The 12,619-nt window shown below is 40.1% G+C and overlaps 2 protein-coding genes across 2 annotated transcripts in view; one reads left to right on the forward strand and one right to left on the reverse strand.

Annotated features, from left to right (window-relative positions):
* Nucleotides 1–8,666, reverse strand: part of ARMC10 (armadillo repeat containing 10) — a 39,990-nt gene extending 31,324 nt beyond the window's left edge. Inside the window, 5 exon segments of the mRNA XM_057730662.1 lie at nt 8,032–8,277; nt 8,280–8,309; nt 8,312–8,516; nt 8,519–8,590; nt 8,592–8,666. Coding sequence (XP_057586645.1) covers nt 8,032–8,277; nt 8,280–8,309; nt 8,312–8,516; nt 8,519–8,590; nt 8,592–8,666 — 628 coding nt within the window.
* A 556-nt stretch (nt 8,667–9,222) lies between these two features.
* Nucleotides 9,223–12,619, forward strand: part of FBXL13 (F-box and leucine rich repeat protein 13) — a 171,375-nt gene continuing 167,978 nt past the window's right edge. Inside the window, exons 1-2 of the mRNA XM_057732585.1 lie at nt 9,223–9,284; nt 9,757–9,850. Coding sequence (XP_057588568.1) covers nt 9,223–9,284; nt 9,757–9,850 — 156 coding nt within the window. The remainder of the gene's footprint in view (nt 9,285–9,756; nt 9,851–12,619) is intronic.

The following is a 12,619-nucleotide window of genomic DNA, read 5'->3' on the forward strand; positions in this document are numbered from 1 at the left end:
AACCAGATCCAGGAAGCAGAGAGTTATAAATAGGAGGAACACAAGAAACCCACACCAAGACACATTATAATTGAAATACAAAACTTAAGAGACAAGGAGAGAATCTTAAAAGCGCCAAGAGAAAAACAACTTGTGACATCCAAGGGAACCCCTCCATAAGAATATCAGCAGATTTTTCAGCAGAAACTTTGCAGGCCAGAAGGGAGGAGCATCACATATTCAAAATGCTTAAAGAAAAGAATTGTCAACAAGGAATACACTATCCAACAAAGCTGTCCTTTATAAATGAAGAAGAGATAGAGTCTTTCAGAGAAGCAAAAGCTGAAGGAATCCAGTACCACTACACTGGCCTTACAAGAAATGTTAAAGGGACTTTTTAAAGCTGAAACAAAAGGGTGCTAATTAGTACCAGGAAAACATATGGAAGTGTAAATCTCTCTGGTAAAGATAAACATAAGTTAAATTCAAAATAATCCAATGTTGTAAAGGTGGTGGGTGAATCACTTACAAATGCAGTATGACGGTTAAAAGACAAAAGTAGTAAAAAATACCTATAGCTACAATAACTTGTTAAGGGATACATGAGATAAAAAGATGTAAATTATGGCATTAAAAACACAAAACGTGTGTGTGTTGGGGGTGGGGGGAGTAAAAATGTAAAGCTTTAGAATGCATATATTCAAACTTAAGTTGTTATCAACTTAAAATAGACTGTTATAACCACTACAGGAAATTGTCAAATCATAAAGGAAGACATCAACAGAAGAAGAAAGGAACAAAGGAATTACACAACAGGCAAAAAACAATTATCAAAATGGCAATAAGTTCATACCTATCAATAACGACTTTAAACGTAAATGGACTAAATTCTCTACTCAAAAGGCACAGAGTGGCTGAATGGATTTAAAAACAAAAAACAAGACCCAACCCATATTCTGGTCCTGGTCATCAATTATAATACATGGCAGGTTTTTCCACAGCACCAAGTGATTCTCAAACATTAGCTGAGTGTTCTACAATTTAATTCAATTATGACACTGTCTTCCTGGAGATATCATCAGATCCCTACAGTTAAGGGCTCTGTCCTGTAAGACTCTGCCTGTCCATGACCACTTTAGAAGCAATTTGAAAGTTCGAGTTGTCACTTGTGCTTCTGACCAACTGAATACAGATTGGAGGTTCCAACAACCCCCTCCTGGGTTTGACTAATTTTCTAGAACAGCTCTCAAAATTCAGAAACTTTTTACTTACTAGGTCACCAGTTTATTATAAAGGGATATAACTCCAGAACAGCCAGATGGAAGATATGCATAGGGCAAGGTATGGGGAACTTACATGTGTTCACCAATTGGAAGTTTTCCACACCCAATCCTTTCGGGTTTTTATAGAGGCTTCATTACATAAGCACAATTGATTAAATTGTTGGATACTGGTGACAGATCCAACCTCCAGCCCCTCTCACCACACCAGAGGTCAGGGTGGGGGTGAGGGGGCTGAAAGTTCCAACCCTCTAATCACATGGTTGGCTCCACTAGCAATCAGCTCCTATCCTTAGATGCTTTCCAAAAGTCACCTCATTAACATAATAAACCACCTTTATCTCTCACATCACTTAGGAAATTCCAAGGGTTTTAGGAACTCTGTACCAGAGATGGGTATGAAGACCAAATACACATTTCTTATCATAAATCACAATATTACACCAATTAAATGCTGCGTACAAGAAACTCACTTCAGCTTTAAGGATTCACACACAGACTGAAAGTGAAGGGATGAAAAAAGATATTCCATACAATACAAATGGAAACAATAAAATAGCAGGGATAGAGACACTTATTAGACAAAATAGATTTTAAGACAAAGGTTAGAATAAAAGACAAAGAAGGTCATCATAAATGATAAAGGGGTGAATCCAACAAGAGCATATAACATATGTAAATATTTATATACCCAACATAGGAGCATATAAATGTATAAAGCAAATACTAACAAACTTGGAGGGAGAAACAGGTGGCAATATAGTAACAGTTGGGGAATCAAAATCCTACTTTCATCAATGGATAGATCATTGAGACAGACAATCAATGAAAAAACATTGGACACGTTATACCAGATGAACTTAACATTTACAGAACAGTCCATTCAAAAGCAGCAGAATACAAATTCTTCTCAATCATATATGGAACATCCTCAGGACAGATCATATGTTAGGCTACAAAACAAGTCTTAATAAATTTAAGAAGACTGAAACAATATCAAGAATCTTCTTCTGACCACAATGGTATGAAACTAAAAAGAAACCACAAACAGAACACTGGAAATTCACAAATGTGTGGAGACTAAATAACATGCTATGGAACAACTGAGTCAAAGAAGAAATCAAAAGAGAAATTAAAATTTATCCTGAGACAAATAAAAATGGAAACACAACATACCAAAATCTATGGGATGCAGCAAAGCCAGTTCTAAAAGGCAAGTTCATAGCAATAAATGCCTACATTAAGAAACAAGAAAGATTTCAAATAAATAACCCAACTTTACACCTCAAGGAACCAGAAAAGGAACAAACTAAGCCCAAAATTAGACAAAGGAAAGAAATGACAAATTTCAGAGAAGAAATTAAATAGAGACTAGAAAGACAATAGAAAAGATCATTGAAATTAACAGTTGTGTTTTAAAAAAAATAAAATAAATCTTTAGCTAGGCTTACCAAGAAAAAGAGAGGACTCAAAATCAGAAAGAGGAGAGATTACAACTGATACCACAGGATGCAAAGGATCATAAGAGACTACTAAAAACTACTATACACCAACAAACTGGACAACCTAGAAGAAATGGCTAAATTCCTAGAAACATACCACCCTCCAAAACTGAATCAAGAAGAAATGAAAAATCTGAACAGTCCAATTACTAGTAAGGAGACTAAATCATTAATCAAAAACTTGCCCAAAAAATGGGAGCTCAGGACCAGATGGCTTCACTGGTGAATTCTACCAAAAATTTAAAGAAGAATGAATAACAATCCTTCTCAAACTCTTCCAAAAAAAGTAGAAAAGAACACTTCCAAACTTATTTTACAAGGCCAATGTTACCCCAATACCAAAATCAGGCAAATATACCACAAAGAAAGAAAATTACAGGCCAATATACCTGATGAATATAGATGCAAAAATTCTCAACAAAATATCAACAAACAATACATTACAAGGATCATACACAATGATCAAGTGGGATTTACCCCCAGAATGCAAGGATGCTCCAACATCTGCAAATCAATCACTGTGATACACCACAGTAATAAAATGAAGGGTTAAAAATCATATAATCATCTCAATGGATGCAGAAAAAGTATTTAACAATATTCAACATCGACTCACGATAAACAACTCTCAACAGTGGATACAGAGGGAACGTACCTCAACATAATAAAGGCCATATATGAAAAGTCCACAGCTAACATCATACTCAACCATGAAAAACTGAAAGCTTTCCACTTAAGAAACAAGATAAGGGGCTTTCTAGGTGGCGCAGTGGTTGAGAATCTGCCTGCCAATGCAGCGGACATGGGTTCGATCCCTGCTCCAGAAGATCCCACATGCCGTGGAGCAACTAAGCCCGTGCGCCATAACTATTGAGCCTGCGCTTTAGAAACCATGAGCCACAACTATTGAGCCCATGTGCTGCAACTATTTAAGTCCACGCACCTAGAGCCCGTGCTCCGCAACAAGAGAAGCCACGGCAATGAGGAGCCCATGCACTGCAACGAAGAATAGCTCCCACTCACTACAACTAAAGAAAGCCCGTGCACAGCAAAAAAAAAAAAAAAGACCCAACACAGCCAATAAAATAAATAAGTAAACAAATAAATTTAAAAAAAAAAAGAAACAAGATAAGGATGTCCACTCTCATCACTTTTATTCCATATAGTACTGGAAGTCCTAGCCAGGGCAACTAGGCAAGAAAAATAAATAAAAGGTAACAAAACCAGAAAGAAGAAGTAAAATTCTACTTACAGGTGACATACAGAGAAAACCCTCAAGACTCCACTAAAAAACTTAGAACTAATAAATGGATTCAGCAAAGGTGCAGGATACAAATTCAATATTAAAAAATCAGTTGCACAAAAACAAATTATGAAAAAGAGTAATTAAGAAAACAATCCCATTTGTATTGGTATCAAAAAGAATAAAATATCCAGGAATAAATTCAACCAAGGAGGTGACAGACCTGTACACTGAAAACTACAGGACACTGATGAAAAAAAATGAAGATACAAATAAATGGAAAGATACTTGTGTTCATGGATTGGAAGAATTAATATTGTTAAAATGTGCATACTATCCAAAGCAATCTACAAATTCAGAGCAACTGCTATCAAAATTCCAATGCCAATTTTCAGAGAAATAAAACAATCCCAAATCTACATGGAACTAAAAAAGACCCCATATAACCAAAGTAATCTTGAGAACAAAACTGGAGATATCACGCTTCCTGATTTCAAACTATATTACAAAGTTATGGTAATCAAAACAGTATAGTATCAGCACAAAAACAGACACATAGATCAATGGACTAGAACAGAGGGCTTAGAAATAAACCCACACATATATGATCAATTAATTTATGACAAAGGAGCCAGGAATACACAATGGAGAAAGAACAGTCTCTTCAATAAATGGTGTTGAGAAAACTGGACAGTTACATGCAAAAGAATCAAACTGGACCACTATCTTACACAATACAAAAATCAACTCATAATGGATCAAAGCCTTGAATATAAGACCTGAAGCCTTAAAATGCCTAAATAAACATAGATGGTAAGCTCCTTGACATAGGTTTTGACATGATTTTTTTGATTTGACCAAAAGCAAAAGCAACAAAAGCAAAATAAACAAGTGGAACGACATCAAAAAATCTTCTGTGCAGCAAAAGGAAGCCATCAACAAAATAAAAAGGCAACTTATGAAATGGGAGAAAATATTTGCAAATCATATATTGATAAATGGTTAATATCCAAAATATATAAAAAACCCAACCAACTCAATAGGAAAAAAAAAAAAGAAACAATCGGATTAGAAAATGGGCATTTGCTCTGAATGGACCTTTTTCCAAAGACATTCAAATAGCCAACAAGTACATGAAAAGGAGCTCAATATCACTAATCTTCAGGGAAATATAAACCAAAACCACAATTAGCTATCACTTCACACCTGTCAGAATGGCTAGCCTCAAAAAGACAACAGATAACAAGTGTTGGTGACGATGCAGAGAAAAGGGAACCCTTGTGCACCGTTGGTGGGAATGTAAATTTCCAACCACTATGGAAAATATGGAGGTTCCTCAAAAAATTAAAAACAAAACTACTGGGGACTTCCCTAGTGGTCCAGTGGTTAAGACTCAGCTGTCCAGTGCAGGAGGTATGGGTTCAAGCCCTGATTGGGGAGCTAAGATCCCACACGACCTGTGGCCAAAAAACCAAAACATAAAACAGAAGCAATACTGTAACAAATTTAATAATGACTTTAAAAATGGTCCACATCAAAAAAAAAATCTTAAAAAAAAACTTCTAAAAAAAACAAAAAACAAACAGAACTATCACATGATCTAGCAATTCCACTCAGTGATTCCATGAAATCACTACCTTGAAAAGATATTTGTACCCCCATGTTCACTGCAGTATTATTTACAGTAGCCAAGACATGGAAACAACCTAAGAGTCAATCGATGGATGAATGTATAAATGAAATGTGATAATACACACACACACACACACACACACAAAATGGAATGTTATTCAGTCATAATAAAGAAGCAAATCCTGACACTTGTGACAACATGGATGGACCTTGAGGGCATGATGTCCAGCGAAATGAGTCAGACAATGAAAGACAAATGATCTTACTTCTAAGTGGAATCTAAAAAACTCTGAATTCATAAAAACAGAGTGTCATGGTAGTTACCAGGGGCTGGGGGGGGGGGGGGGGGGGGCCGGGTGAAGGAAATGGGAAGATTTGGGTCAAAGTGTACAAACTTCCAGTTATAAGGGTAATAAATACTAGTAGTGTAATGTACAGCTTGGTGACTACAGTTTAAAATACAGTATTGTATACCTGAAAGTTGCTGAGAGTAAATTTTAAGTTCTCATCACAAAAAAATTTGTGGTGATGGATATCAACTAAACTTGGGAGTCGGTGGAGGGAGGAGATATGGGGGATATATGTATAAATAAAACTGATTCACTCTGTTGTACAGCAGAAACTGGTACAAAAGTGTAAAGCAATTATATTTCAATAAAGAGCTTTAAAAAACTTATTATAGTGATCATTTTGCAATACATACAATTATGTTGTATGCCTAAAACTAATACGATGTTTATCTCAATTAAAAAAAAAAGATCACCCTTCGAAATGTAAGGATGATGCTGACAAAATGGGTATTTCTCAAGTCTTCTTCAAAGAAAGAAGTGTAGCTTTAGGAAGGGACTGTGAGCAACTTATTTTGTAAGCTGCCTGGCCAAGGTAATGGTGATTTTGGTAAGCAATAAGATTTGTTAGTGTTCATCATGTTATAAGTGAGATGGCATCTGAGTTCGGGTCACCTAACTACTTACACAGAAATATCTCTGATACAAAGAAAACAAATTAGGCTTTGGAAGTAAGGTAAGTACAAATCTTTTTTAAAATGGGTTTTTCCCCACTGTGCCAAAAGGGAAAGAAACCTTTCACTCACTCCCTTTCCTGAGAACATTTCCTTGAGCAAACTTGTAATTGTAAATCCTTTGTCCCTTTGTTTAAAATGTACATCTTTTTAAAAGGTAAGTAAGCCTTTTGCTGGTTTACAACCCAAGAAAATCTTTGTTAGTGGTTTTGGTGTCATCTGTTTGAAGTGTAAACATCAAGGAAAATGGAGTCTCCATCTCCTTGTTTCTGTGTGAGTTCGAGCTTGGTACTTGGCTCTATGTTGTAACTACGTGGTTATCATAAAGATACTGAGAAGTCTTATTTTTCAGCTACATAAAGGCAATTAGCTAACGCAAATACCATGTCAATTACCAGCGAATTTAGAATGAACTGTGTAGCAAATAGTTCTGTCAGGTCCTCTTAAAGACAAATTATTGTTTATCTTGAGGGCGTGTACGTAATCTAAAATAGGTTACATCTGCCTGGATACACAAAAGGGTGAGAATTCTTTCTGTCTTTGCAACCCCATTAGCAGAATGCCTGTGATGGGCGTAGCAATTTGGTTTAATGCTTATTCAATAATAAAGCTATTTAGTTCTTTCTTACATTTGCAGAGAGGAGTTTCTTGGTTGCCAGGAAATTTTATTGTTAATTATTTCTGTAACAGCTTCCATGACTGAAATATCCCCCCAGAACATTCAGCAAGTTGTTAGAATCCTGAATGCACCAATCAACTTCTGGACCAAAAGCTAATCATGCACTTGTCCACCAGGAAGGTGTCCTCCCTGCAGACAACTGTTCTAATTTGATATACACAGCCATAGCTGTATCTCCAGGATCTCTCGCATACTTCGCATATATATAGACCACGGTGACTTCCAAGTACCTCCCCTCAGAAGTGCTCCTCTGGCGTCGCTTCTTCCAGGCTACCTGCACGCAGAATTTCATCTACCGCTCCAGGCCCCATAACACCCAGTGCACAGTCCGGGGAATCCCTCTAGTAACACGAAGGCCGGGCGCAAGCTTTGACGTGAGAGGCAAAGAAGACGCTTTTGAAAAACGCAATCTTCCGCTGGGACGCCAGGCTCAGACAAGAAAGTCTGGGCAATTTTTCATCCCGGAATTTTGAACAAAGACATGGAGGCAGGGAACCGGCTCGGAACCCTACACTCACCCCATCAAGTGGAAGATCAATTCTTCTGCACCTGGGCCTCCCTCCCTCCCTGGCTGGGCTCCTTATTTACTCCCAGCACCGGAAAGCCACCAGCACCTGTGGGAGCTTCAAACCCCCACCCTGTGAAAGCCCCAGTCCCAATCCCCCGCCCACCTGCGGGGCACCCGGTGGCCTCACCTGCGGACCGCGAGGGGCGCAGCCGACGCCCGCGGCCGCCCCGCCGCCGGCCTCGCGTCAGCTTGTAGAGGCAGTAGCAGGCGCCGGCCGCCAGGACCAGGCCCGCCGCCACCCAGCCCGCGTCCCGGGCGCCGCCCATGCCGCCGCTGGGGCCGCGCGCAGCGCTGGGCCTGGCTCGGGAGGGTCTGAAGCCAGAGAGTACCGTCGCCGTTCAGGCTCAGGCCGCCGGAGAAAGGAAATGGGGTCTGAGCTCCGCCTCTCGGAAACCGCCCACTCGGCCGGGAGCGTCCCTGCGGCTTCCTTAAGGCTGGGCGGGGCGCGCGTGGAGACGAGCAAGACTCGCGGAAGCTGCGAGGACTGCCTGCCCCGGGAGCCCACACGGGGGAGGCAGAGGGGCGCCCCTGCCGCCCGGAGGCGGGCTCCCGCGAGGCCCGAGGCCCTCCTCTCTCCCGGCAGCCCGCGGCCCCAGGCCGCTGGGTGCGCGGGGAACGCAGCGCCTCGCCCCTCCCCTCCACGCGGCGCGGTTGCCGGGGCAACGCCGGGACGCGCCAGCCCCTAGCCCAGGCGCTGCTGGTGCTGCGCGGGGCGTGGAGGGCAGGCGAGAAGCGCAGAGTTTCAGTAGGGCCTCTGGTCATGGCCTCGCTGCGCTTTGCCAGCCCCGGGCTGAGGAACTACTTCAGGGAGAACTACATTCCTCAAGTCTGCGAGGTACTGGAGCCAAGTGGCGGAGGAATTAGAAGAGGAAGGAATTGGAGATTTCCCAGAGGAGGGAATTGGAGATTTCCCAGAGGAGGGACTGGGGTTTGGCGGAGAGAGGGAGTGGAGGTTAAGAGGAGAGAAAAGGGAAAGGATGAAGTCAGCTTTGGACAGGTCGGCAGTCTGGGCTGAACATACAGATCAGAGAGTTAAAGACAGAGGGGTGATGGTGGCTGAAAGGGGGGAATGGGTGACACCTCTCAGGGAGAAAGAAAAAAGGACCTCAGGACAGAAACCCCAAACTCCAGCTTTTAAGTTTTGGACATGAGGAGCCGGAAGACTACAGGCGTGAGAATGAAGTGCCGTGGAGACAGAGGGGGAAAAGCAGGAGAGTGAGGCTTTATGAAGATAGTGGGCAATAGTGTCACGTAAGATAAGGACCTGAAAAGGTGTAGTGGATTTGGCCCAAGGTAAATTTGGGTTTTCAGTGGCGCGATGAAGGCAGAAAATAGATTGAGGCTGGCTAAAGAGTGGAAGATGAGACCTTTAGATGGAAGGTACTCAGCCCTCTGTGAAGGGAAGGACCGCACAACCAGCACTTAAATAGGGAGGAAGGACTGTCCTTCCTCGCCACCCCCCCCCCACCCCCACCCCGTAACAGGAGGGAAGGAGGACAGGTGTGGATACGTTTTGCAGGTCTGGGGATAGGAAGCCAAGAAAGTTCTCTTCTGGTGACTTCCATTTTCTCTACTAATATTAGGTGAAATGTTTGCCAAGAATGAGTATGTTTGGGTGGGGATAGGGGGTGCAGAAGGGGTTTTGAGTAGTTCTGTGGAGAAGGAGGGAGAGTTAGAAGTCTAGGGAAGGAAAGAGAAGGAGAGCCAGGCAGTACTGAGAGCTCAGCTGGGGGTGGGAGGGCAATTCAGTACAGCCCCCTCCTTTTTGGATGGTAATTTAGAAATATTTATTAAAATGTTAAATATGAATACCCTTTGACCAAGCCTTTCAACTTCCGTGGATCCACTTTAGAGACATACTTGCACATATAACCAGAAGGATGTACAAGTATAATTATTATAACATTATTGCAATGTTATATGTGAAAATGGTAAATCACCTAAGGGTAAGTAAGGAAATGGGATATTATGTAGAATAAAATATACCTGTATCTTTTGAGAAGAAAGGCTCTCCATGACATATTAAATTTTAAAAAGAAAAGAAAAAAATGCAGATTGCTTAACAAAGTGTCTTCTGCAATCTAGCTACCTGATTTCATATATGTATGTATATCTATATATGTGTGTTTATATATATGTGTATGCATATATATCTATATTTAAGATAATAATGCATGCATAGAACATATGGAAAACTATTAACAGCAAATTTTGGGGGGAATGCTTTTAGGGGAGAACTCTAACCTTTTATTCCATATATGTCTGTATTGTTTTAATTTTTTTATGATGAGTTTCATTTATGTTTTACCTCTATACAATTATATTTGAAAATGTGTAGAAAGTATGATACTCATCTTCCCAGTTGTATGATTTTCTCAAGCAGCACTCAGTAAATCAGATGCAGGTACACAAATAAGAGTTGACTTCATCCAGGATAGGAATTTGCCAGGCATATATAATGGAAGGGCAATGGTGAGGGAGCTAAGCTTCTGAGAGTGCCTGAAGTGGGCCAAGGACTCTAAGGACTGGGTGGGAAATGAGAACAAGAATAATACTGATATGTGGGTAGAAAGTGGAAGTTTGTAAGAGGTGAATGAAGAGGGGTAGAGGGAGTAATTAAGGGCTGGAAAAGTAGGAGGTGGGGGTCAGAAAGTGGAATATTTGTACAGTTATCTCTCAGTATATTCACCTTTTGTTTTATTATAACTTTTTCTTGGTCAGATATATTAGCACATGACTTCATAGGGCAAAATTCCAAACTTATAAAAAGAAAATGGATTTTAGTTTCTAAGGGGAGAGCTGAAAAATCTGTGGATCATCAATTTTCCCTCTTTGAAACCATTTTTGTACTATCATATCAATGCAAGTAGGCCTGGAGAGGTGAAACTATCCTCAAGACAGAGCTTCCTCAAAGGACCTAATACAGTTGTCCCTCAGCATCCTTAGGGTTGGTTTCAGGACTCCCCATGGATACTAAAATCTGTGCGTGCTCAAGAACCTTATATAAAATGGCATAGTATTTGCATACAACCTACATACATCCTACTGTATAAATCACCTCTAAATAAGTCATCTCTAGATCACTTATAGTACCTAATCCAACGGAAACACTATGTAAATAGTTGCCTGCACATAGCAAATTCAAGTTTTGCTTCTTGAAACAATGGAATTTTTTCCTGAATATTTTGGATCCACATTTAGTTGAACCCATGAATGAAGAACCTGCAGATACAGATGGCTGACTATATTTAAGATTCAGGATAAAGCCATTCTGAGTGATGACTCAGTCCAAAATGGCCATGAAGCAGGTAGCACAAGTGGATTCGAGTTGAGGGTCAGGGAACATCAAGGAAGTAGTAACCTCTCCTTGCCTTGCTCTCCACTTGCCATAACATTACATAGCTGCAAGAGGCATCCCTGGTTCCTCCTCTGGATGAGAGCACCTCTTCCTTACCAGCCTGCCACACTGCTTTGCCCCGCCCCCGCCCCCCCCCCCCCGAGAAAAGAGGCCCTTAAAAGTGCTCCCCGTTGCCTAAGACAATATTCTTCGGAGGAGTCTTTCACCCATCTCTGCTAACACATTACCAGCAGGTGCAAGAGAGCCTCACACACTCACCTTAACCTGGTTACCTGCTTCCCCTAAGAGACTATCAGGATGAATCCCATTGTGCCTCATATCCCTGTACATCTATTCACCGGACCCAATTTTCTATGCCCTAGCACTCTTCTAAAACCCATCTTCTACAAGCTTTGGAATAAATCATCTTTCATCACAGATTTCCATGTATAGTTAACCTCTTCTGAACTCCACCTACCTGTTCTGAATAAAACCTGGCTGTCTACCTAGGATATCATTTCCCTGGCAACTTTTGAATAGAGGCTGTTTGTTTGTTTTTAAATCCTTGATTTAAAAAAAAAAATCCAGTGATTCACTAGGCTTACTGAATCTGTTGATTGACATTTTTCATCTGTTTTAGAAAATTCTTGGTCATTTTCAAATTTTGCATCTACCTAATTCTCTCTTCTCCTTCTGGGACTCCAATCATAAATATATTAGCTTTTTTGTTTTTAACTTCGTTCTACATGCCTCTGCCTCTTTTGCTCTGTTCTGTTTTCCCCTGTTCTCTTTTCCCCTGTTCTCTTTTCCCTTTGTGCTTAAGTTTGGGTATTTTTCATTGATTGTCTTCAAATTTACAGATTCTGTTTCATGATGAGTCTAGTCTCCTGTTAAATATATCAAAGGAATCAAATGAGTTTGTAATTTCAGATGGTGTGTTTTTTCAGTTCTAGAATGTCCATTTGATTTTTTTATACATTGCAATTAAAAGTCTGCATCTTTTCATCCATTTTTTCTATCATTTCCTATTTTCTTTAACATGTTAGTTATTAATTTAAAACCATTGTCTGTTAATATGAATAATTTTGAATTAAATTATTTATTAGAATTTAGTTATTGGAATAGACTAAATGTTCTTTATTCAAATTACTGGTGTGATTTCTGTCTCCTGACTGGACCCTGACTGTTACAGAAGGCTTAACTGGAAGGCTACACAGGGAACTTTCTGGGGAGTTGGAAAATGACTGAGGTATAGGTGTATCCATTGTCAGAATTATACAACTAGGATTTGTGATTTGAATTCATGTAAATTTTACCTAAAAAGTTATAATTAAGAATAGGTGGAAAAATGGATGAATATATAGACAATACAAGGATC

This window comes from Hippopotamus amphibius, chromosome 4 (genome assembly GCF_030028045.1).
Source record: "Hippopotamus amphibius kiboko isolate mHipAmp2 chromosome 4, mHipAmp2.hap2, whole genome shotgun sequence".
Lineage (NCBI taxonomy): Eukaryota > Metazoa > Chordata > Mammalia > Artiodactyla > Hippopotamidae > Hippopotamus > Hippopotamus amphibius.